Source organism: Rhamphochromis sp. 'chilingali', assembly GCF_963969265.1.
Source record: "Rhamphochromis sp. 'chilingali' genome assembly, chromosome: 13".
NCBI classification, from domain to species: domain Eukaryota; kingdom Metazoa; phylum Chordata; class Actinopteri; order Cichliformes; family Cichlidae; genus Rhamphochromis; species Rhamphochromis sp. 'chilingali'.
In genome coordinates, this window is record NC_137940.1 from 23,134,741 (window position 1) to 23,162,035 (window position 27,295).

The window sequence follows — 27,295 nt, forward strand, 5'->3', positions numbered from 1 at the left end:
AAAGTTGCGAATAAAAATTTCCAGTTAACTCTGTCAAATGCTTTTTCTGCATCTAGAGATAATATTATGGTTTCGATGTTTTTATCGTATGAGTAGTCTATTAAATTAAGTAATCTACGAGTGTTTGTTGAGGAGTGCCGACCTTTTATGAAACCAGTTTGGTCAGGATGAATTAAGAGGGGGGTCATTTTCTCTAATCTCTTTGAGAGAGCTTTGCAGATTATTTTAAGGTCTACATTTAAAAGAGAAATTGGACGATAGCTTGAGGGAAATAAAGGGTCTTTGCCTGGTTTTAGCAGGAGACTAATGTTGGCAGAATTCATATTTGGTGGTAGTCTGCCATTTTCCTCGATTTCCTGCAACATGCCGTGGAATACTGGTGCCAAAATTATCCAGAATTCTTTGTAGAATTCTGCAGGGAAGCCGTCTGGACCTGGAGCCTTATTATTGGGCATACTTATCAGGGCTTCCTGGAGTTCACCTGGTGTCAGTGGCGAATCCAGTTCCATTGCTTGACTGTCTAGTAATTTTGGAAGAGTTACGTTGTCAAGAAACAGATCAATTTCATTTTTAGATGGGTTTATTTGTGGTGAGTATAAAGTTTCATAGAAATCCCTAAAAATGTTGTTTATTCTTCCAGGATCATATATTGTGTTCCCCGATAAATCTTTAGCAGCACATATAGTTGTTTTTTCTTTATTTATTTTTAGCTGGTTAGCTAGAAATCGACCTGATTTGTTACTGTGTTCAAAATTCTGCAAGCGAAGTCTTTGTATAAGGAATTGTGTTTTTTTTATTAATAATTTCATTTAATTCTAGTTTTGTTTTGCATATTTTGTTCAATGTTTCCTGATCTTGGTCGCACGCGTAGGCTTCTTCTAGTGATTTGATGTTTTTTTCTAATTCCTGAATATTTTTGTTTTCTTCTTTCTTTTTGTGTGATGAGAAAGAAATTATTTTACCTCTCATCACAGCTTTCCCTGCTTCCTATAGAACAGAAGCAGATATTCCGGGAGTGTCATTAAAGTCTAAATATGAAGTCCATTCTTTTTTAAAATATTTAATAAAGTCTTCATCTTTAAGTAGTGATATATTAAATCTCCAGTTTTTTCTTGGCGTAGTGTTATTCTTGTGCATTAGTGTTAAAGATACAGGAGCATGATCGCTGACAGCTATAGGATGAATCTCAGTGTCTGAAATGTCACACAGCAGTGAGCTGCTGACCAAAAAATAATCCAGACGAGAGTAAGAGTGATGAACATGCGAGAAAAAAGTATATTCCTTACTGGTGGGGTGAAGAGAGCGCCATGCATCGCAAAGACCAAAGTCGCTCATATACTGTTTGATTATATTTGTGGACTGCCAATTGCGCTGAGTTCCTGTTGTGTTGAGCCTATCCATGTCTTCATTTAGTCCAAGGTTGAAGTCACCGCCAAGAATGAGTGTGCAATCAAGGTGTTCAGAGAGTGCACTAAAAAATCCGTGGAAGAATGAGGGTTCATCAACATTTGGACCGTATATACTTACAATACATAGTTTTTTGTTCAATATTGATAGTTTAATAATTAGAAATCTACCCTCTGGATCTATAACTGTATCGAGTACTGTAAAATGAACATTTTTATGTATTAAAATTGCTACTCCCCGTTGTCTAGAATTATAACAGGCTGCAAACACGTTAGGAAACTCAGGTGTTTTAAGTTCGTTTAAACCTGTGACAGGTTTGTGAGTTTCTTGTAATAAAACAACATCTGCCTGTAGTTTTTTAAGCTGGTTAAATATCTTTAACCTCTTTCCTCTGGAGCCAGCTCCATTTACATTCCATGTGACAAACCTCAGCATGCCCATAATTGTGTGTGTATGTCTAATGAGGTATGCTGGGTGTTTCGTTTAGACAGGTGGAGAGAATGTGGAAACATCCCTTGTTTGTAAATAGAAAGAGAAAAAGAAGTGTGGTGAGAGGCTCCATAAGTCTGACTATGTGTGTGAATATTCACTAATATGAATGTTGTCCAATTCCAGTGAGCCTGTGTGAACTGTAGCTTCAGTTTCCTGTTCTTAGCTGACAGGACTGGAGCCTGATGTGGTCTTCTGCTGCTGTGGCCCATCTGCTTCAAGGTTTGACGTGTTATGGATTCAGAGATGTACTTCTGCATACCGCAGCATGTGGTTATTGTTTCCTTCCTATCAGCTTGAAGCGGTTTGGCCATTGTCCTGTGACCTCTGACATAAACAAGGCATTTTCTTCTAGAGAACTGAATATTGAAAATAATGGATATTTTCTTTTTATTCAGACAGAAAAACCTGTTAGATCAACAACTCCTGAAATACTCTGACCAACAACCATGCTACGTTCTAAGTCACTTAAATGAACTTTCGCCTCTATTCTGGTTCAGTTTGAACTGAGTTGCTGCCATATGATTGGCTCATCAGATATTTGTATTAACAAGCAGAAGAACAGATGTACACGGTGAAGTGTCTGGTGAGTGTGATTTGTTTTTCATTTGTTTTAATCTTATTCTCTAAATGTGCACACAGGTACACAACACCCATGGAAGTCCTTGAAAAGCAGGTTTTTAGAAGATTTCTGGGCATTCAATAAAGTTGGCCACTGGTAAAAATGAACAGTTTCTGCTTTTTAGAACGACTACTGCTTTTTATTATAAGACAAGCTTAGTACCTAATTTAGCAGAAGTGAAGTAATAAAATCTCCCACAAGCTTGGTGACAGGGATCTATTGTATTCCAAAGCGTCCCTTGGGCATATCATTCCAAGGTTGTTCAAAGTTGTTGAGCTCTCATTGACAGATTTTGGGATGCATTTTGAAGAGAAAATTTCAGAAAATAGGTTAAGGCTTTAGGGGCTAATCACTGTGGAGTATTAAAGCTGTCAGTGCTGGATCTTTTACCGCAGTGCTGTCTCCTTCGAAAGCTATGGTAACACTTGTTATGACTGTTCATATAGAATTTCTCAAAAAGTGCTTCCAATCAGTATCCACCTGTACGCTCGGGTTTTCATTCACCATTGGGAAGGGGGAACGCTATTACCACGACTCCCCTGCTGTGCTGATCATGCTGTTTTTGTTGGGGAGTGATGAGGTGAGATGAGCCAAACATAGAACATAGACCGCTTTCACACAATAGCTTCGTTCTAAGCGAGCTTCCTGACTGAATCGAATTGATTCACATAACAACAGCTGAACAGGTTGGAGTACTACCGTGTGGGGCAGGAATGATAACAGCATAACGCAGGTACTTCATGTAAGAAAAATAACAAAGGTGCATGGAACAGAAAAAAAAAACACTATCTGACTGCTGGCCTAATAAAGTGTGTTAATAAAAAAAGAGCTGTTATAGATTAAATATCTAGAATGGGAAAAATGACTGCCATGTCAGTAGAATGAACAGCATGCCATCACCGTTTTACAATCCCCTTACTTCCCATTACATCCACTGATACACACACACACACACACACACACACACACACACACACACACACACACACACACACACACACTGTGCTGTTTGGTAATGCATATGCACTTGCCTGTTTTTGTACAGGAAATGATGCATATTACAAAATCCCAATTAATTCAAGTGAGTTGCACACTGAGTTGCTGCTTGATTAAGTGTCTGTACACACTAATCTCGATGACCCTGATTGTTTCTGTTCAGTTGTCTAGCAGCTTATGTAAAACAGTCTTCCTTCGTCTGCTTTCAAATAAAACAGACTACCTCAGATTATTATTATTATTTTGGATCAGCGCACTCCTTTCAGACCTGGGCAACGCTTTATCCTTCTCTGCTTGTAATATCTAACGTCATATACCATTTGCCTAAGGCACGGAGTGAGATTTATGACTCCAGTGGAAATAAAACTGAACAAATATCCATAGTTTATTCCTTTATTCAGTTACAAAAGCATGATGACTTCTTTCCAGGACACTTTGGTTAGAAAAAAAAGAAGATTTCTCAAAAGTCTGACTCCTAACAGTGTTCTGTATTCTTTTATATTTATTTATTTTAAAACTTTGAACCCATTTATTGAACTTTGAATTTTAAAACTCAATTTTAACATTTGTAGAGTTAAAAAAAAAACATGACAGTGTTTCTGGTGATTAGATTCCAGTAGTAAAAGTACCATGAAAAAAAAAGAAGAAATATTCACATGGTGATAGATTTTAAGCACTTCAAAAAAAAAAACAAAACAAAAAAAAAAAAAACCAACAGGAGATTAAATTAAAATCAACTCTAAACTGGCTTTGAACAACAAAAAGCGTCTGCAGATTAATTAACATCAGTGTGTTGTTTACTTTTTTCATAGCCTTCAAAGTGCCACCTAATTCTCCTTTACAATACAAACACTGAATGTCCCTTTTTTAAAAAAAACAAAAAAACAAAAACTTTTTCATTTTGTTTAATTTTTTTTTTTGTTTTTTTTTTTTACAAATCCTGTTATGCCATATAAAACATATTTCCCAAGATAAAGCCTCCACAGAAGAGTGCTGTGCTGTCGTAGTAATTAATACATCATCAGAAAAAAGAAGACGCATATGAAGGAGGAAAGAAAAAAGTATTCACACGGCAGGTAACTAATTCTGGTACACTGAGGCTTGATTTAAAGGAGAACAAACATTTTCACTGGGGAAGAGAAAAATCCTTTTATATACATAACAATGTGGAGATACATATGATTTTTGCTTGCCCACTTATGGCGGAATGGCGGAAAGAGAGGTTCCACATTAGATTTGGTACCCTCGAAAAAGGAAAAAAAAAGGATACAAACTCAGGAATAAAAATAAAAGCACATCCATTTGTGGAAGCAGAGGATGAGTGCTGCCTTTGTACAGGCGCTTGGCTGTAAAATAAGAGGTCAGCTAGATTCTGCAGTACATAATCCAAAGCTGACCTCTGGCATCCAACAGCAGTGAAAATCCCATTTCAAGCGCTTCGACCTTCCAGTCACCTTAGACTAAACTCACCCCCTTGGACACTGTTAAAGACACGCAGATATCAAGCCAGTGTTGATGCATTTTAGGACTTCTCTTTTCAAGGACTATAATTTTGAACCACTTTTTTAAAAAAGAACTTTAATTTTTACTCACATTTCCCTCAACTTGCTCCCTCTGCTTAATCTTCGGTTTTTCCTATATTTACTTGAAAGCCTTTTAACGATTTGGGTATGTGAAATTGCTGTACTCTGCAGTGGAATATTTGTGGAGGTGGACTGAGGTGGAGTGATAGCTATGTAAGAGGAAAAGATGTTCATGCTGGCTGAAGGCACATAATGCATCCTTTACATAGCTCCAGGCTCTGATGTGTTATGAAAAAAAAAACTGTTAGTGATTTCTCTCCTGGCACATTTTTCAGCTGTACGACTACTCCATTTAAACAATCAGTTTGGCAATAGTATATATATATGTATATGTATATATATATATATATATATATATATATATATATATATATATATTAGGGGTGCAACGATATTCGTATCGATATTGAACCGTTCGATACAGTGCTTTCGGTTCGGTACGCATATGTATCGAACAATACAACATTTGTAATTTATTTTATCAATTTTCCTTCTGACGATGCTGTCTGTGTTGAGCGCTCAGTGAATCTGCGTTCGACTACTCCGCCTAGGCTGCACTGTCCAGCGCAGATCCACTGAGCGCTCAACACAGACAGCATCGTCAGAAGGAAGAGGGCAGGGCACCTCCCCCACCCTCATTCAGATCTGGCGTTTGGAATTATTTTGGTTTTCATGTGACGTATGACCCTGAAGGTAAGCGAGTCATGGACTAAAGTAAAACAGTATGTTGGATGTGCCACGCAATGCTCAATTACATGGGTGGGAGCTAGTGTGTTAGCGCAGTTAGCTCGTTAACGTGTTGGCCGTCTAGCCCCATGCACGGAGCTATCGGCGGTAGCTCGTTAACGGAGATTTGCCGTGTTGTGGCGTTAAGGTCATTTCAACGAGATTAACCTGAAAGCACTAGTGGGAACACAACGAATATGACTGTTCAGTGACAGGTTGCTTCTCCCCAAGACAAGAACTAACAGACTTAAAAACTCCTTTGTCCCACACGCCATCAGACTGTTTAACTCCTCTCTGGAGGGGAGAGGGAGGGGAAACAGGAGGACAAAGGAGGGGGGAACAACTAAGCTGTAGTGCCTCTGCACCTCACTGTACAATACCTTGTGCAATACTTTTTGTAAATAGTCAACAGTGCAATAGACTCAATACTTGAAATGTGCAATTCACTTGTATTTTTATTTTTTATTCCTATTTATTCTATTTATCCCCTTTGTATATTTTATTTATATTTGTCTGTGTATTTATATATGTGTGTGTGTGTGTGTGTGTATATATATATATAACAGTTCTGTAACTGTAACTTTGGTCGTTGCTGTGCTTTTTTTGGAAGTCGAATTTCCCAGAGGAACCCACCCGAGGGATTAATAAAGTTCTATCTTATCTTATCTTATCTTATCTTATCTTATCTTATGACTGCACATTTATGCCGACATCATCCTAGTGCAAAGACAAGTGGAAGCAGACAAAAAAAAGCAAGCATGCTACTAACTTTAGCCGAGTCATTTAGACAGCTGTTAGCACATGATTCTCCTTATGCTGCTGAGAATATAGCCCAGAAGAAGCGGATAGTATAGCTTTTATTTTGGAAAGAGCCATTTCTCTGTAATAAACTCTCTTTTCCAAAGATGAGTGATTCCTCAATCAGATACAGGGCTTGCAATATTGCTAGCCCGACATCCCGGAGCTAGCGATTTTTTCAGTCGGGCTACCAAAATCTATCTCTTCCCTGCCCGTCGGGCTATTGTAGGAAAAATATATGTCAATGCTTTTGCATTCTTTCAGAAATGTAGCTGGGTAATTATGTCATTGGCATCGGTGAGCCACTGTCAATATGTGACATATTGAAGTCGCGTTTGAATTTGCGCTTGTTTTTTTGCTTTCACTTTGCAATCGTGCGAACTGTGTATAGAGAGCGACAGCACTGATCTGTGAGTGATGATAATTTGTGCACCAATTCCTCTGACATCGTCTTATTAATCGTTAGCTTACTATGCAAACATGACGCAGCAAGCTTAAACATGTGAGAGGTTGATCGCGCAGAGAATCGCTGAGCATTATGTGAGTGTGTGTGTAAAAGCATTTCAGTTCTGCTGAGCCAAATAAGACAGGTCAGGGTGAAGAAGTGACAGCCAAAGAAAAGCTTACCACAAAACGGAGAAGTTATGATAAATCAGACTATAAGGCAAAAAGAAAGTGCAGCTTTATGGTTTCATGGACAAAAGAATTTCTGTGGCTGCAATATGATGAGCTAAATAACCAGGGCTGCACATAAGTGGTCCGCAGGTGCGCATTCGCTGTCAAAATAAAAAAACACGCACAAGGGTTAGGGTTAAATTTAAAAACTGTACTTTTGAGTTAAAATATATATTTATAATTTTAATAAATGACAAATTAAAAATGCATGAACATTTTTTGTATCGAAAAAATATCGAACCGTGACACCAAAGTATCGAACCGAACCGTGAATTTTGTGTATCGTTGCACCCCTAATATATATATATATATATATATATATATATATATATATATATATATATATATATATTTTATTTTATTTTTTTAATTATTGTTGACAAATCCAATGAAAAGAACAAAACCAGCTATGATTATCAATCTTTCAAAACAAAAATGAACTAGTCAAAGTCTGATACTGCCTAAAAAAATCAGTGAGTCACCTGACCCTGCTGAAATTTCATTTCGATACAACAAACCAGAATACTGCATATTTCCTTCACTTTATCCTGCACCTTTTCTGCAATAATACCCAGAAACTGGGACTGAATGCTTCAGAGAGGCTGGCAAAACACAAAATTCCTAAGGATGATCAAGGCATGATGCATTTGTCGCAAAATGTGCAAGCCTGGGGAGGAAAAAAAGGAAAAAGCTAAAGCACTGGACCCTATCCACTTATATGCTTTTGTGCATTTATGATAAGAGCGCAACATCCAATACATTTCTTATCACCATGTGTATGTTCTCAGTTTTTCTAAAATAACAGGTCCTCCCGCTATTTGCAGTCAGCATAGTGCTACCAATTATTTCTATCTATTTCTATGTAAAGAAAATGCAGAGAGGGCTATCATAGAAAAAGTGTAGAAGTTGTTTAAAAAAATAAAATTGAAATATTACTGTCTGTGGTGAAAGCTTAAAAAAGGACACGTGATTCCCCGTAGTTACTGGATAAGTGGGAAAGCCACATTATTAATGAATGTACTGCTTTAAGGATTATTTCCTAATAAACCTTTAAAAAATACATATAAATTAGGTTTTAATATGTGATGCACTTTGTGGAAAAAAATTACAGCTGACTGTCATTTGTTGGTACATGGTTGGAGGCAATTCATTGGTTTGCATATATGAAAACTATTTTCATACATGAAAACAAATGTGCGCTGTTATTATAATTGCTACTGTCATGAGAATATTCATGAATATCTTACTTGTGTGTAAAATGTTGGTTTGAGGTCAGATGGGATTTAAGCAAAAGCTGTTTCGGCCCGTTGTGATTTATTGATGATCAGAGCCTTGTGAGAGCGACGGGGGTCAACACTGTCATCGCGTTTTGATTAAAACATCTTCATACTGAAATATGTGACAACACATTTCTCCTGGCTATAAAAAAACAAGTAAACTAGTGCAGACAGCAGCAAAACACTCAAATTGTTCTAATGAAAAAAAAAAACAAAAGTGAAAATTGTTGGTATCGTCGCATCTCTGGAATTATTGTCAATAAACGAAAAAAATAAAATTATAGAATCATGCCAGTGTTTCTCGTTTTCCCTCCTGTTACATCATCTTTCCGTTTTAAATCACAGAATTAGCTAAAGGTTTGTTTTCTGCCGTTGGCCACTTATGCATAAGAATATAAATTACCATGGTGTGTGACAAAATGGGCCCAAGAAATACAAAGTGCATCACCGACGGTCGTTTTATGTTAAATGTACTGAAATGCTCTGGTATGGAATCTTACTTTAGGGCCTAAATGCCAAACCTAGGATGTCTGCCCTTTGTCACATCTGCCCTCTAATGTCCCAGGCCTGTCACTCTGATTCCTTGATACTTGATGTGATCTGAAAGGGAGAACTCGGGAGAGCCAAGTAGCGCAGTGATCACCATAACCTTGACTTCCAATAGCAATACTAACTCCAAATCTGTCAGTCACATCGAGTGTATCAATCGCACCCCCTCCTTGCTGTGCTAGCTAGCAACAGCGAGGAAGCCGGCTTTCTGGCTTTTTCACTCAGTACTGAACAAAACATATCAATGCTGCAACAACTGTAGATAAACTCTAAATTTGTCTTCAAAAAGACTGTCCAGTGTATCAGTGATTATGCTATAAATGTCACAACAGCAGAATACAGTTTAAGGTCACTCAGTATTGTACATACAGGATAATGTGTCATTGTGTCATCTCCATTCTCTTTTTCACGTAGGTTGAGGTGAGCATTTATGAATGTGCCCAATGACTGCTTTGATGATCGATGTAAGTACTCAAACTCAATCTGTGTACAATGTTCCGCATTTGAATGGTCATGTGGCACTAAGACAAGGCATGATGTGCTCAATGACGTCTAGCAGCAATGCTTGTTTGTCGTAGCCTGGACAACTTCTGATTTGAACATCATTAACCGTCATCGAAACACAAGTCAAATCAAAAATACGTGAGACGAACTAATCTGCGCTATCAATCTAGCGTAAACCACTATCTCACAAAAATTGGCTATGCTACTCTGAGCACTTAGTCCTTCAAAAATGGAGTATAAATGTAAAAGTGAAGGAAGGTGGGGACATCCCGAAAACAACATCATATCATCGTAGCAGTCACAAGTGTTTGTCCTCCTCTGCCACATCTGTGCAAAGACATGATCCATCAGCCATCGGAAAGCATCTAGGTAGTACAAGGTCAGCAGTGGAGGTGAAGATATTGCACAAGCAGACTAACGTCAACAGCTCCATCGAAATGGCACAGCGCAGGCGTCACACTGAAGAATAAAACTCTTTTTTTTTTTCCACATAAATGAACACGGTAAAAAAAAAAAAAGTCCAAAAACACGCCCAGTTGACGACTTCTTTATTGCAGCACGTTTCCCTTCTTTTTTTCGATATCTATTTTTCAAACACCCACTTACTAAAAAAAAGAAAAAAAAGTTGCGATTCTCTGTTCATCATTTGCGAGGAGCGGTTTTTAAGAGTCCGTTTTGGCAGTAAGTTTTTGTTCAAGTTGGGAAAGCCGGGAGAATAGATGGGTCAAACCGGACAGCCATGGGTTTTGTTATGTTTTTTTTGAGGTTATTAGAGTCCTGTGCTCTTCTTCTTCTGCCCCACCCTGCCTATCCCCTCGCCGCCAGCACAGTAATATGATGATCACATGCTGGAGGCACCCAGTCCCATGCTGGCGGTGTGGCTCATGCAGGGCAGTGTCTGAACGGTCTTGGGGAAGTCGTGGGTGAGGATTCGTCCGTTCTCTCCGCCGCTCCCGTTGCCACTCATCCTGGTCAGGGTGGAGCAGTGCATGGCGTCGTTGATGGATTGCTGTTGGAAGCAAAAACATCGCAATTAGCCCACAGATCAGATTTTGGTGTATTTGTGCACACATGCGATATCTTGTAATCAAAACGGTGAATGCAACAGTTTGAGCTAGCAGCACACAGATAATGTCTGCAGAGAAGTCTTTTTTTTTTTACGTTAATACACGCACAAAAGAGTCTGCTGCATGTACCTATGTTCCTTTTTGAATGTTAGGCACACCCAAAAAATCTGGAGCAAGTAAACTGTTAAACATTCCTTATCAGTTATATTTGCCGGTGTTAAAATTGGGGTACCAGACATTGTGCATCAAATGTACCAATTTGTAGCAGGAGGAGCCGAGTGAAGGGAGGGCAGAGAGAAGGGAGCTGAGGCTTCACTCATTGGTTTACTAGCTTCATTCTCCAGTCTAGCGCAATAAAAGCCACTGGGCTCGAATGCTGACTTAATGATGTGTGATGCTTGTGTGTGTGCGTGCACGTGCCCATGCGTGCCACTTCGCTATCTGTCCGCATTCTATAGCTGATTAAATCGGGCAAAGCCAGTGCGATCTGGAGCAACCAGTAAGTGCTGCACGGGGATTGGAGAATTATACCGGCCTCTTATTGGAACGGTGTTGTTTCTTTCAAGTCAAACAGCATAAAGGCACCGCTGGACTAATAGGCTCCTCACCATTCTCTTCAGCATACTGATCAGGTGGCCCCTTTGTGGGCTGATTAAAACATAAGAGATTTCATGTAGACGATCACTCCTCGCATTCAGCCTGCCTTTTTTTTTGTTTACATGAAAACGATATCAGTGCGCCCCCCTGGGGGGGCTTTGAAGCTGGAAGAATAAATCAGAGGCTGTTTGTTGTAAATTGATCCACGAAGCTGATAACTAACAGCTGCTGAAGACCAAACCTCACATCTACCAGTAAAGTATAAAGCAACAAGTTCTACATTTTAGATCTGTGAACATAACAGCAGTTTGAGTTAAGACTTTTCGAGGTCAAAGCAGTGATGGAAGACATGCGAGCCGCACGACGTCTGCCTTATGGTATACATATAAACGATGTTCACCACAATGGGGCCTGCGTTAGCGAGACAGTCAGCAAAAAGAGAAGAAGGAGTAGGGCAGAGAATTGCTCAGAGGGACAGAAGTAGATAGATGTACCACTGTGATTCAAATTGCCTTTATACCTGTGCTGTGGTAGATTATTGTAATGGGTTAAGTAATGGGTTTTAACAAAAGGCCTGTGAGGAACATTGTGCAGTGTGACATCGAAAAGCAACATGTGTACTTAACCACACAGTCAAGAAGGAAATATTAGTTAGAGAACAACATATAGTGACAAATAATCCATCTACATGTAAATTCAAAGGCAAAAACTAACTACATTAAAAAAATGCTACATGCTAACAATCCTGCCACATTAACACATGAAACTCTAAGCAACTGCTCTGAAAACTTACTTCTCGAACGTGACGAAACAGGCATAAGGGCAATTTTGGAATCAAGTGATTGAACAACACTGCAGGAGATCAGTGACATAAAGACTGAGCGAGGGAGCGGCAGAGGTAGAGAGAAGTACAGGAGAGCGTTTGCACTGGAAGCCGTGGGAGGCCCTACTGTGATCACGGTTAGATGGGCGGGGAGGGGGTGTGGAGGCAGATGTCATCATCATCATCATCATCATCATCATGGCTTGATCACAGCGTTTCCTACCCCGTGGCTGTGCTCTGCCCTTATATCTTAACAGTGTTGTTGGCGTACAGGCCGTAGCTCTGCAGCTCTGTGTAGGGGGCGCTAGCACCACTGTCTAAGGCTGAGCAGTGAAAGGCCTGAGCGGCTGAGGCAGCAGCAGCTCGCGCGGTGGACACCTTCATTCGGCGCGACTCGGTCCTGGACTTGTAGCAGAACTCCACCAGTGCCACCAGCATGGCCAGGCCCAGGCCTCCAATCAGGATGTAGAAGACTCCCGCCACATTGCTGAGGCTCAGAGCGCTGGTCTTGTCCTGGGGGAAGGAGGGCGGAGAGAAGTCGTGAGGAGGCAATAGCGGCAGCAGTATATGACATATAATTGGACTCTTTCTCTCTCTCTCGCTCTCTCACACACACACAGACAAATTTAGCTATAAACTAGTTTCACAGACAGAAATCATAAGTGAAACGACTCAAATGGAGTACATGTACAGCAAAATGACAACTATAGACAAAAATATTGAGCCACCGCTGACTTCTTTACAATATTCTTAGTAAAACTGAACAAATTGTGCAATAATTTATTGAAACTTGTGGAACCACACGTTGAAATACTATATATATTACATTTGCAGTGTGTTTGGTATCATTATCATGCTAAAAGAAAAAAAAAGATGACATTGCACAGTGGAATATAATCTACTTTTCTTTTCTGCATGTCGAGATATTCCAAGGTTTTGAGAATCACTTTTAAAAAATTTTGCCTGTCAAACTGTGTTATATTTGACATTTTTTGTAGATTCAGGTAAAGAATTGGAAACAAATTATGTGTTTTGGCTAAAGTAGTTCTTTGATAAGCTGACCGTTATATGTAGACAAAACATTGGTTCATCCCTGGACTTTGGTGTCTTTTTATGCTTGAATCATTCATAGATCACTGTTCAGCAGCTTCAGGAACTAGGAATAGATTGAAAATGAGTGAAAGAAAGGAACAAAAAAGCCTGAAGAACCATTGGCCAGGAAGTCTGAACAATAATCTTGTTTCTTGGAAATAAAATGTTAAGAAATGAGGGTGGCTCGAGATTTTTTTGCACAGTACTGTTTAACCCACACTAATCCAAACCAGTAGAAACCCACATTGTAAAGAAAACGCCTCAACTATTAAGGCACATGAAGACAAGTTAACATAAAAGTCGACAAGCTAAGACACACATAACCACACAACAAGAAAATAGCAGGGATAACAATATATTTCAGAGGCCTGGCTCACAAAGCAGTTTTTAACTTTGGATCTAACTTTGGCTTTCTTATCTTGGTGAACTTGGGGAGGAGACCTAAGAGGGGAGGGGGGACCTTCTTATATGATACAAGCAGCAGCAGTAAATACTGCAAGTGTTAAAACGATAAGTGCAAAGGGCACAGAGTTATTCTGTGAAACTGGTTCAGTGACTTTGCTTTTCTGAGAAAGTTAACTCATAAATATTTGAAAGATCTTTGTGTGCGCGGTTACAAAACAGAAGCCCTTACAAACGGGAGGTACTACAAAAAAAAAATGTTCGGCATGCGAAGGTAGGACTCAAAAGGCAGTTTGAAGGTACGATGAGTCAAAGTTAGAGAATGGTGTTCCAGTCAAAAGGCCCGAGTGAATTTATGTTGGCACAGACTGATGCCCACTGCAGGCTCCAATGATTCATCAAAACATCCTTAAGCATGAATCGGGCTTAGGAACGCTCCCTCAACATTTGGCTCATTTTATCACCTGTCCCTATAAAAAGGATATCATGAATAATTTGTAGTGCAGCTAGTCTTCTCTCAAAGCCAGTACTTCCAAAAGCCACAAACAAAATCTGCCGTTGCAAGTTAACTACAATGATGAGCTTTTAGTGACTGCTTAGATTTACATAACTTACTTATTCTGTCGCTACAGGAACAGAACATTTGAGGCTAAACTGTAACATCTGATGACACTATCATATACAGCAGACAAACTGAAAAAAGCCTTAAGTTAAAAAAAAGAAATCAAACTTTACAGAGACATCATAATAAAACACTTTGAGATTATGCTCTGTCTTAGACTAAGTTGGGATTTATTGTTGTCTTCATGAGAGAGGAAGGCAAAATTATTATTTCCCAAAACAGACTTACATAGCACATTAAAATGTCAGCAATGATATTGAACCCTGTTTAATAACCCTACACAAGTGTATATTCTTTTTATAGTATTTCATACTCTACCTGCCTTCAAGTGCCGTGTATCTCTAATTCACTTCCTGCCACTTTGTGCGAACGTCAAGTCAAATTTCACACTTTTATTAAATTGTAAGTGGCTGTTTGCGTGAAATCCCACCTCTTGCATGTGCTCTGTAACAAAACTTTGCTGTTTATCCACTGTTTACTGGACCGAATTTAACTTTTAACTAATGTTAACCATATTAGAGGCTTTCTTTATATGGAGGCTAATATTCTGATTCTATTAAGGAAAAATCCGAATAAAGAAAAAGCTTAGAATAAGCAGGTGGAACTGATTACGCCTCTTCACAAACCACTCAGAAAGAAGAATTTCATCACGTAATGTTCACTTTCTCGTTTTCTTTTCCTGCACACGTTCTCTGTTATGACGTAAATGCACGAGAACCAAGAGTGGGGACGCAGCGGGTAGCTGATCAATCGTGTGCTACAATAAGATAGCCACTGAGGCATGTGTGACATTTTCATTTCTTCTGCATGTCACTCCGCTCTGATTAAGTGCACGTGCATCCTCGCGTAAACACCAGACCGTATTAAGTCATGTTCCAGCATCTGACCCCAAATTTTCAATCAGAATAAAGATAGTGCGTGCATGACTATGTGCGACTCGCTTTGTGTGGCAGGCCCCAGATAGCATTTAACACTGACTTACATTTTACACAATGTGAAGTCAAAAACATACAAATTACAGTTTTCTTTTTAAATGATAACTTTTTGTTGTGAGGAAATGGGTATAGATAAACACACAAACACGCCCCATAACACATGCATTCATGTGACAACAGCACAAACAAGTTTTTAGTTTGACATTATTTCATATTATGGTTTGTTTATCTCTGCTGCAAGTGCCCCTAACGTTACATCTGTGTCTGCTGATGATATACAGAGGACATTAATTATTAAGGCTTGAATTAGTGAACCTACCAAACTGATATTTTCTGTATATTAAATATTCTTTTTCATGAAATTATGTGGGGAATGTTTTTATATCACTCAAATAGACACATGGAAAGTTGAGTGGTTTTTAGCAACTAAATAAAACTGAGGCATCAATTTGTTTGCTCAGATAAACTGACTTTAAACCAAAGTGCAAAACTGAGTTTAAAGTCTGTCCAAATATGTAGATATACTCTATAACAGGTGACGTGTGCCAAACTATGTGCTACGGAGGACTGAATCTGCTGTTTTATTCCCCAAACACACTAGACTAAATCTTGAATTTGTGTTCAGTCAGCTGAATTTGAAAGTCTTCCAATTTATTAGTTTTGTTATATTAAAACTGGAAGAAAATTTTACCACTTACTCACTTACAGTAATACATACATACATACCCCCCCCCCCCCCCCCCAAAAAAAAACAAAAACAAAACAAACCCTAATGACTAGCTAAAGTGTTTTACCACTCTACAGTATAAATATGCTCGCAGAGGGTAGTTAAAGTCTGAGTTTTTCAAGAAGACGATTACAGTGTAGTGAAATAAAAAGCTGAATAAGTACTACAAGTATGCTGTATAGAGATAATGCTAAATAATTAACACTGGACCATTCCAGGTTATTTTGTGGCCACAGAAAACAAATAAAGTATGATGTGGTTAGTTTGAAATCCCTCTGGGTGCTACTAGGATTGTTAGCTTTGGAAAGAGAGTGCTAGCTTAACTGCTGTTAGCTCTTGCTACATTGTTAGCATACAGATCTGAGAGCAGCATCAAACTAATCACTGAATTCGATCAAGCAAAAAAACTTGATCACTTAATTTAAGTACATATGTGCATATATTACAATAAAGGCTTTTAATTAGTCTGTTATATGTATGGTGGCAAGGTGGTTCAGTGGCTGTCATCTCACATCTGGGTTTGATTGTGTGTGGGGGGGTTTCAGGGTGCCTTGTTGTTAGAGTAATTGCAGTCTCTGTCTGTGAGACACCAGCAACCTGATGAATCTTAACCCTGTCCCTGACCCAATGTCAAACTGGATATAAAAATTGTATGTCACTATGAATGCACCCAGTGCTTAGCAAAGTCCCACTGTGACTCTTTAAGTTTGCCACTTTTGCTATGTCTTTGAAACCAAATGTACAAGTGAGGTGGGGATTTGACAGAGGAACTGGATGAACATAGGCTTGCAACAAAAAGGTAGCATACCCTGATTGATCATTCACCTGGACGATGACTAGCATATAAGCATCTAAGAAAATGAATGGATCACAATGGTGTATTTAATATGACTTCAAACTATCGACTGAACCTATAATTCCATCAGAACAGTTTTTACTAAGGTCTGTTTTCAACCAGAGGAGACGTCTCCTGCTGGGGGGAATGCAGGTTTATGGCTTTTCTGCAATTACTTTACTTTTCTTGAACACACTATTGTTTATATACAGTTTATGGCTGGGATAGGCTTCAGCTCCACTCTGAACTCTACAGAAAGCCTAACCTCAAATGTAACTCCTTGCAACTACTGTGATTTTGTTTGTAACATGCTCCTTGTAGACTGAGCTCTTCATGGCACATAGTTTGACACTTCTGCATAAACTACCAATAGAACTGTCGGTACAAGCAATGGGAGAGTTCAGTGGGCCACATAGAGGTACATAAAGAGGTATCTGAAGTAATGCGCTAAAGCTTTTCTGTCGGGAGAAACTCCTTTTTTTTTTTACAGTAGATAACAAAATTCTAATGCATGCAAGAGCAGTGGGCAGACTTGATACAACTCCGGGTTAATATGAATTGACATGGCATCCATATATGCATACCTTAAATTAAAAGCGTTATGCCAGGATTATTATAAAGGCTAATATATAAAGGCAAGGGCCAATAGCTCATGTTTCATCTTTCTCACTTCATGCCCTTTTGTGTTTCTCATTCCTTTCGACAAAAAAGATTTATGTTCAAAAAGCCTGCTTGAGTAATTCATATTTGATCTACTGCACAAATATAATGTTATCCTAACACTTTGTGTGTGTACATTTGTTTGCAGGATTGGACAAACCGTTTTATAAGGATTCCTTCTACCCAGATCCAAATGTTTAACAATTAATTTTAACAGTCCTTGCTAATCCACCACACATTGTTTATTTACACACTGGGAACGAACAATAAATCTCTGACAACACAATCTCATCAGAAGGAAGAAATAAACAGCAGAGTACCACCAGAGTACTGGCCCAATTATAAGACAGTATTTCTGGTAAGTACATTTTTCAAAGTGGTGGCGGTGGGGGTGGGGGTGGGGGGGGGGGTCATTTCACATTTGAAGATTTACTTTTCGTAATCAAAACAGCAGATTTTTTTTTCTTTGAATAATGGAACTGTCGATGCACTTGCACAGTAAGCTGCATTGAGTTCATTTGCTTTGGTGTTGCTGATCAAGCGAGATTGAAATTATCCCTCGGCATATATCTACTAGTATTGATCAACACCCCAGCCGGCCTGTTTCAAAGTGAAAATATGTACATTTTGAAACAAACAAAAATAAGCTCATTTCTCCCTTGGTAATCAAATGTGTTTTATGCAATAAACAAAACTTTTGATCAATCCAGTAAACTTAGTAGCAAGACCACAAGGTGGTCTCTGATGGCAGTCTGGGGAGCTGTCAGTATAATTATCATAAATTGATGACTGTTGTAAAACTAGTCCAAACAGGAATTCATAAAATATTTGCAAAAGTATTGGGCCACACCTCTTAATCTTTGAAATCACCTGTTCTCAGTACCTTTGCAACAGGTGTATAAAATCAAGTACCTAGCCATGCAGTGTGGTACTGCATGGCTAAGTCCATTCATGAAATCTTATCCCTCCTAGATCCATAACTGTAATGTAACTGTAATGCTGCAGTTATTTAACTGCAGCATTAACATCAGCACAAACGCTGTGTGCCAGGAGCTTCATGGTATGGGTTTCCAGCTCATGGTGGCCCAGTACTTTTGTCTGTATGGTGTAGCTAATGAATTTTCATATGGTCTAAAAAAGATCTGATCAGTTAATGCACATAAAATGAAGTCATCTTGTTGTCCTGGATACACCTTTACATTAACATTTACGTCATGTTTTTGTGGAGCAAGTGGAGCAAAAGTCTAATAGATAATGCTGTGAACCGATGCTAATGACTCACACTGCAGACTTTATGACCCTTTTGTGACATTAAAATTACCATGCCATTTCCTTGCCATTCATATATGTGCACAGGCTTAGTTTAAATAGTACAATCTTTCTTTGCTGGCAAAGGTTAATGTTAATGTTACAGTAGAAGTGGATTGGACAGGCGGTCAAGTGGTGCCACTTTTGATCACGGACAGCCCATAAAGACATTGTTAGATATTATTAAACTACAAATGTAACAGTTTAGCTGGAAGAAAATGAATGGATGGACAGATGTAACAATCTCTTCGCTGTGTACTTACATAGTAGCAAAGTGTTTAGAATTCATTCTCCAGAGTGAAAGCTGAAGTAGATAAACTTTAGAAAAAGTGGCTTTCATTCACTTTGATTTGTGCATTTTTATTGGTTTCCTATTAATTCAAAATTAAGGTAATTAAATCCAAATATTTTGTTTCTGTAGAGAGATTGCAATAACAATTCTTTCAGGCTAAACTGACATTTATTATATTCTTCTTTAAAGGTAATGATACATGGAAAAACATTGATAAGAAAATTTTGTTTGTCTATTTTAATGCATTTTTCAACCATAAACAGGTGAGAGTTATCCTTAATCATCATCTTATATTTGGGCCAATACAGTAGAGCTGCCAGAGCCACATGGGGAGTGCTGCTAAGTGCAGCACACTTTGGGCTGGTCTAGTATTAAAGGAGGGTTGTGCTGCGAGGTGCTGTGAGGTGCCAGGTTCGGGTTGGAGACTAACCTTTCTTCCGGAGTCCTTGCTGCCACACTCCCCTTTATCGTACCACCATTTGTTTTTCAGTTTGTCTAAGACGGCTTGCTCATTGAGCTTCAACACCGCTAGGTTTACTGGGATTCTTCCAACCATAAGGGAATAACATAAATAACATATTATACCATGTTATTTTATGTTATTAATTCAGAGACATAAAGAGCAGCAAATAGATACACATGCCTGGATTTGCTTGTTGTCAAAAAAACAAAACAAAAGAAAAATGTCACACAAACCACACCCACGTGCACACAAATATATTGCAGAAACATCATTAGAAACATCAATCAAAGTGATATGAATTAATACTCCATCTAGCTTGGTTAGTTTGCTCCCTAAGGCAGTAGATGTGTATTACTATATCACTTGGGGTAACCGGCATACTGCTTGCACTCACTTATGCCACAAGGCTTTCTTAATTTGATCTTTTCCTATTCGAAATCAACCATGTTGTACAGCTAAACTTATAGTCCCAGAATGGATGCGTGGGAGCCACAACACAAAGAACTTTGCCGTTTTAATTAGCACTGATCAATTTTAAATCAGTGCTATTTTGTTTGAGCAGGGAGACATGATGCAAAAATTCCCCTCTCTATGGATTTCAAATTCATCCCCTGCCGGCCAAGCAATCACCCCCCTCAGTCCTTTCCCTTTGCTCTTCCCCACACCACACAGAGAGATTAAGTGTTGCTGGAGTGGTGGTGCAGCGCGGGCCTGCCGGTTACCCCTCTCTTCCCCTTCCCCCACTTCCCACCCCACCTCCCACTCTCAGTGGTGGTGGGTTTACCCGCAGGGTTTATCAAACTGGCTCTGACCTTGGAGTCCCCGCCCCCGCTGCCGCACTCTCCCTTGTCGTACCACCACTTGTTTTTCAATTTGTCCAAGAGGCCCTGCTCGTTCAGTTTTAACACTGCCAGGTTTACTGGGTTTCTTGAAAATAATATAAAACGATAACCATTAGGAGACACTCTATGGGACAGATATAAAGAGATTGGTCGTATGGTGGTGGTGGTGGTGATAATGAAATGCTGACTTAGAATTGGAAGCACTCCTGCGTTTGGCTACTGGTGTTAAGCAGGAGCGCTGGCTTTAGGATGCACGTGTTAGTCACATACCTGCAATGGGGCTTAAACACTGAGTGCCAATACAGTGGGTTTTACCAAGGAGGGGCTTGCCTCAGAGAGAGGCAGAGCAAACACTATAAATGGAGATGCTTTTGGATGCGGAAGTCTGACTACAGATGGTAATTTCCTTTCAGCTGCACTAGCATACAAATTGCTATGGCAACTAACCTATCAATATTCAAGCCATAACAGCATTCTTGTGAATAGAAGCTGATACTGATTAATTTATAAATAACAGCAGAAACAAATTCCAGCAGAAGCTTCGACGGTTTTAACTGCTACGATCACTTTCACGATAGCTTTATTTCTCTAACTGGCTGAAAAAGATGTTGCCTGACCAACTGCAGACACATCACCCAAAGCACCTCCCCATGGGTAGCTCTGTCTCTCTCTGGTCACTGTGTATTTCCTAAAGCTGCAAGGTTGAGGACAAAGACTATCCATCCACAAATCACAAGAATGCCAGAATCTGCAATCAGAATTTGCATATAAAAGTAAAGATTACAGCACCAATTCTTCTGCACAGGAACAATTTAGTTTGTCGGCATCCTGCCTTTCTCATCACTGAACACAGAAGAGTCTCTACCCCCAACCTGGAGGACATCACACAGCTGTAGGGAAGACAGTTTTTTTGGAGCTGGTAAAACCTCTAAATTCTTTCTTAGCCTGGCAGACTCAGAGAAAAAAGAAAGAAGTCACGAGAAGAATTAAAGTGGACATGGATGTTGTGGAGAGTCATGGTTTGGTTGGTTCAGCGTGAGCAGATGTCAGGGAGGTTACTGAATGTTAGCGGGATGGTGCAGACCCTGAAGATTGTATATGTCAGAAATGAAGATCAGAATTTACACAGAACATCAGAGCAATTGACAAGAAAGTGATCTCTGAAGACATTCCTGCAAAATGAAGAGTTATTTTAGGTTTTTTTTCCTCAAAAGTTCTGTTTTCAATCAGGCCTGCAATGCAATATTAGCGCTATCAGCGCTATTAGTCTCATTTACTGTGTAGAAAAGAAATCTCTACTTATGCAAAAATCTAAAAAGAATGACAGTATATAAATGTCTAATTAGGAACTTCTATTGGAACGGGTATCAGTTCTGTAGTTCTGCACAGATACTCTATGAAATTTAAACACGATGAGAAAAAAAGAGTCAGATTATTGCTTCTCTAATATCCAGTCGTCCGTGCAAACTGATTCATTATCAATGCATTGCAGGTGCGATTGGACTCAGCTCTTTAAATTCATGGGTAACTCATTCATGTCCCATTCCGGATGAGCTGAATACATTTCCTCCTTAAAACCAAAAAAATCCGTGAGTCATTCTACTTGCCATGCTTTAATACCACTCATGCAATCGCAAATGTTTGTTATCTGTTAATGGAACTCCATATCAGACATCTGTGACCACAATGACAACTTGGGAATAAGGTACATCGCTAAGTAAATAATTAACACAAAGAGAGCGAGATCAAACGGGGGCCACCCTTAGCTGTTCACCACTCTGTCCCACTGCTATGTTGTGGTCTGGGCCAATCCCGACTACATGACTCTGAAGCAGATTTATATCAACCTCTTGTCTTATCGTTCATGCAGCATTAAACTTCATTTGCGGAATCTAATTTGTATTAAATTTTAAAAAGGAGCTTCTGATCGAGGCTTTAGAAGCAGTTCTACTCAGCATTCTGACCTCTGGCTGTCAACCAAGGAGGAAACCCATATGAATCCGCAGCGAGTTTGAATAAAATCTTCCCATATGGCTCCTTTCATTAAAATGAATGAGGCCTATTAGAAATAGATTAAAAGCTTCAGATGCCACCAGCTTCTGCACTCTCTCTGTAGTTGCGGGAGAAATTTAAATGGGAAGTTGGTTAAGGTGTTAATGTAATGTGAAATGACAGCTGTTGCTCTTGGACATCGATGGCAGGAGTAAATCCGGGATGAATTATCCTTCATTATGTCAATTATCACATTAAATGTCGCAAAATACAAATTCCACTCTGCTGACTTCACATTCAAGGTGTGAGCTCTGGCTTAAGTGGTAAAGCAGCTATACGGGATTCTTTAAGTTGTAAAATTGCTTTAGGGGCTCGGATTTTTATGATTGGCACGTTTCTATTTTTTGCGTGTGTGTTTGTGTTTAAGGGGGATGATTTGAAGAATATAAAGAGAGTTTGAAATATAATTGGAAGGCATCAAGGAAGCAAAGTGCTACTTAAAGAGGATAAGAGATCTCATCGTCCTGCTTTATACTTCTGCTAGTGCTCACAAGTCAGCTGGGAATAATCTAGCTGCGTACGTAGATGTGCAGACACAAATAAAGATGATCAGAATTGAAAATGGGAGGGATCGAGCTATAAATGCCAGTGCAATATGTGCAAACAGTTGGAGGATGACCGTGACAATAATGAGATGCCTTCTATATCTGATCAGAGCATTTATACTTATAAATTAATCTGGTAGTGCGTGCACAAAGCATTCAGAATGCATGAAATGGCACCAAAAAAAAATCAACCTAAGCACATAAATATGTTCATAAATGAGCAAATGCAGACCTCCAAATAAACAGGTGAGGGGTAACGCTCATGCACAGGCACCAATAAAAGCACATGAAGGCTTTTATCCAACCACTGCAGTGGCAAAGGTTTACCTGAGATGGGAGCCCTTTGGTGTGGCAATTCCATAACCTTTGGAGTCCAGGTTGCCTCCCACCTTCATAGTGTCACAGGGTTTCCTCTGCTCTATGTACTCATTCATAGTGGACTCCAGCAGGTAGGCATATTTGCCCTTGGACTTCCTGACTCTCATGACACCCTCGTCTGTCGTTTTGACAAACACAGACGGGTCGGCTGCCTTCATGTAAGACCACATCTTCTCAAACACGGCGATCTTAGACCTCTGACAGCCAGAAATGTTAATAAGAAAAGGGATAGAAGTACAGGGAAAGGGACTGTCAGTATATAAATACTTTATTATCTATCTTTAGAGTGTTAAAGGTAAATGTTAAAATCCTTAAAAATGTCAGGACTTTACTCCCAATTTAAATATTTATGCTCTTTTCATCCAACCCAATATCACTGCAAAATGTGTAACAGACGCAGGTCCACCGTGTCCATTTCACATTTTGCCTCTCCAAAACATGAAATGGACACACACGCAGACGTTGCTGCACTACCAGCACAGGGAGTGAAAATAATTCACAGGAAAGCGTTTAAACAGACATTAGTAACACATTTACATGTATGTACACATTAGCTGCCTAGCTTAATGGTTTCTGGTGATTAAGGACCCTGGAATGTCCAGAAAGTGACTACCGACTTTGTGCCTTTAAATATATTATCCCCCCTGCTGGTAAGCGTGTACATTTCACGTTTTAGAGAGGCAAAGCGTGAAATGGACACAGTGGACCGGCGTGTCTGTTACACGTTTTGCCGTGATACTGTGTTGCTTCGTCAGTAGTTACTCACCGTTAGATTGCTGGCAGAGTCCACAGCTGTGTTTTTGTGATTCTACATTTACTGTCCTCTTATAACACTTTAAAATAACTTATACTTCCCAAATGCCGCTAGCTCACAATGAAAATGTTTAAACCCCGGGTGTGCCAGGTTTTGTTCCTCACCCTGAAGAATTCTTTGGTGGAGCCAGCATCCAGCGTTCCATATGCAATCTCTGTCTGCTTGGCCAGATCCTCGGCACTCTCTATAGGAGACACCATCCTCTCCACAGTCAGGAAAGCAGCCAGATTCGCAGTATAGGATGAGATGATGATGAGAGTGAAGAACCACCAGACGCCTCCAACAATGCGGCCTGACAGAGAGCTAAAAAGAGAAGGACAGAATGTTGTTAGTCTGTCAAAAATAGGTATGCAAAGATGCTGTTCACACATATCTTTCACAGACAGAGCCAATTCTGCATTAAGGTGGGGGAGAAATAAATAGGTGGCATCCATCTTTCTCTTTATGGAAAATTCTGCACGCAATCAAGAAGAGCTATCTAAAAGAACCCGGTGATGTTCGCACCATTCAAATGATCCACATTACATCACACTCACTGTATCATTCCTCTTTTCACTAGGCTTGGAGATCATACCCCGGTCTGCTAAGGAAAGATAACCAGCTCCACAAAGGCCCACTCAGCTTTCTCCCTGCCAAATTAATCTCACTTTAAGAAAGTCGCCAATATGGTTTATGCCATACACATTAATTGTTGGGGATTAAGAGGCAGACAAGAACACTTAGCCACTGCTCTAATTGCACTTCCAATAAAAAAAAAAGCCAAATTCAAATGCCTGCACTGTGCAGTTCGTTTCCTTGTATCTCTTCACCTCAAGAGAACCCAGTTTGAACAGCAGCAGCAAAAATCATGTTGCATTACATATCAGACCCCCTCCCAAAAAATCACTGAGGCACAGGGTGGCAGAGCTTCTGCAGTGAAAATGACACAAATCTGAAACAAAAAATAAAAGGCTTTCGTGATTCACCTTTGTACCCACGACTCAAATGGAGCATGAACATGAAGGCAAGATTAAGTATGGAGGGAAAAAAAAGAGACAGGGAGAGAAGCCGAAACGTAATCATTTAAGATGCTTTTCAGATGACGGGCAGATGATGAAAGAGCAGCCATGGAGCGAGCCGAGAGCAAACACAGAACGGTTGCAGAGCCTTTGAAAAATCAGTCGGGAGGCTGTCTGTGTGTGTGTGTGGTGTGTGTGTGTTTTGACTTGCTCACTGCTCAAAGATCATATGGGTGTAGGTGAGGTTAAACTTTGACTGCACAGTGAAATCTTGTGTGTGTTGTGTGATGCAGGGCAATATATGTGTATATATATATATATATATATATATATATATATATATATATATATATATATATATATACACACACACACTTGTACCTAGGTGAGTTGGGGACAAGAATAACCCCCTCTCAACCTGAGGCAATGGTTCTCAGACAGAAAAGGGCGGATTGCTCGCTCAGGGTTGCTGCCTTCAAGTGAAGAGGTTCAAGTATGTCAGGGTCTCATTCATGAGGTGAAGAGTGGCGTGGAAGACTGACAGATTGCTGCAGTGTCTGCAGCGATGCAGATGTGATGCTATCCCGGTCTGTCCTGATGGGGAGAAAGCTGAGCATGAAGGCAAAGCTGTCCATTTACCGGCTGATCTATTTTCCTACCCTCACTTGTGGCCACAGCGTGTGGGTAGTGACCCAAAGAATTATGGATACAAGAAAGCAATGAGCTTCCTCTGAAGGGTATCTGGGCTTATCCTTTGAGAAAAGGTGAGGAATGTGGTCATTCATGAGGGGCTCAAAATAGAGAGCTGCAGTTCCTCCACATTGAAAGCAGCTGGCTGATGTGCTTGCATGGAGCTGTTTTAGGCATGTCCGACTGTGAGGGAATTCTGGGATATATCTAGGTACAGCTTACGGATGCCTCAGTGTCACCCTAGAAGAGCTAATGGAGGTGGAAGAGGGAGGTCTGGGTATTTATGCTCAAACTGCTGCTACCAAATAAGCAGGAGAAAATGGAAGCGATGATGGATGCCTATTTTTATGATTTACAGATATGTCAACACACTCATATATTTAACATACACAATACACACAAATATTGAGATACAGTTATATAACTTTCTGCACATCTGCAAATAATCCTCCTACAATAATATGCTAAGGTTCTTCAGGTGATATTCATAGAAGTGAACAACCCTTTTGTCATTTATACATTAGTCAAGAAGCAAGCCAGCCAGCCAGCATCCATACATCACATTATGGTTACTGAAGTGTCTGTATGATTCCTATAAGATCTTTTTGAATTTTCACAAGAAATCTGGAATCTGGCAATGCCATGTATTGATTGTGTGACTAACTATGCTACCTCTGCGGGCTTCAGGTATCACCTCAGTAGTGACACTGACACTAGCTAAATGCAAAACTAGTGAAAAACAGTGAGAAAAGATGAGGAGGGGGGAAAAATGTCAGTGTCCTCCACCTGTAAATCATTCCTGTTTTGGGGGTTGTCTCATTGTTGCCCCTCTAGTGCACCTGTTGTTAATTTCATCAACGCCAAAGCAGCTTAAACTGATTAACAGCCCCCTCTGATACTTAACTGACCAGATCAATATCCCAGAAGTCTAACTAAATAGGTGTTATATCTCGAGCAATGTATTACTATTTCCTATTTGTATAGGTTAAAAAGGCAGATCAGTACGGTCTAAAAAATTAATTGATAAAACAAGAAAGTACAAATCTCAAATAAGCCCGCTAACAAATATATTCAAGATCTAATATTCCACCAATATGTTCCCAATCAGCTGTTTTCTTTAAAATAAATGAAAGCTCTAGATTATGCTTTGCAGGGATCCACTATAAAACTGGCCATCTCCTATTATTCGTGACAACATAGAGATAAAGAGCAGAAATGATGAAAATAATGTTCAAGAATTTCAGAGTCCTTGTAGAAATAAGTTATTTTCAATCCTTTATGTTAGCGTTCAAACTACACGGCACACATTTTATTGTGAAAAGAAGAAGTTAAGTCTGTTATTCTAGGCTGAAACAAGTGAAACGAAGGAGGAATGTGTGTGTGTGTGTGTGTGGGGGGGGGGCAAATGGCATAGAAGATGAAAAGTAAACTGGATAGTACCACCAGAGGCAGACAAACTCCTTAGCTTTGACTGCTGCTGGCCTCCAGAGATGGCAGTAAACAGCTGTCTAATCCTTCCCCCTCAGT

At 39.6% G+C, this 27,295-nt stretch overlaps 1 protein-coding gene across 7 annotated transcripts in view; it reads right to left on the bottom strand.

Moving 5' to 3' along the window:
• Positions 1-3,909: 3,909 nt before the first annotated feature.
• Positions 3,910-27,295, bottom strand: part of gria1a (glutamate receptor, ionotropic, AMPA 1a) — an 81,297-nt gene continuing 57,911 nt past the window's right edge. Inside the window, exons 12-16 of one of the 7 annotated variants that reach the window (XM_080901742.1) lie at positions 24,185-24,383; positions 23,216-23,463; positions 19,417-19,531; positions 12,492-12,626; positions 3,910-10,635 (exon numbers count right to left, since the gene is read on the bottom strand). In XM_080901742.1, coding sequence (XP_080757868.1) covers positions 10,468-10,635; positions 12,492-12,626; positions 19,417-19,531; positions 23,216-23,463; positions 24,185-24,383 — 865 coding nt within the window. In that variant the 3' untranslated portion in view covers positions 3,910-10,467. Of the gene's footprint in view, positions 10,636-12,083; positions 12,627-19,416; positions 19,532-20,261; positions 20,377-23,215; positions 23,464-24,184; positions 24,384-27,295 lie in introns of those variants that run through there. The other 6 variants (XM_080901741.1, XR_013973958.1, XR_013973959.1 and 3 more) reach the window with 6 other exon arrangements.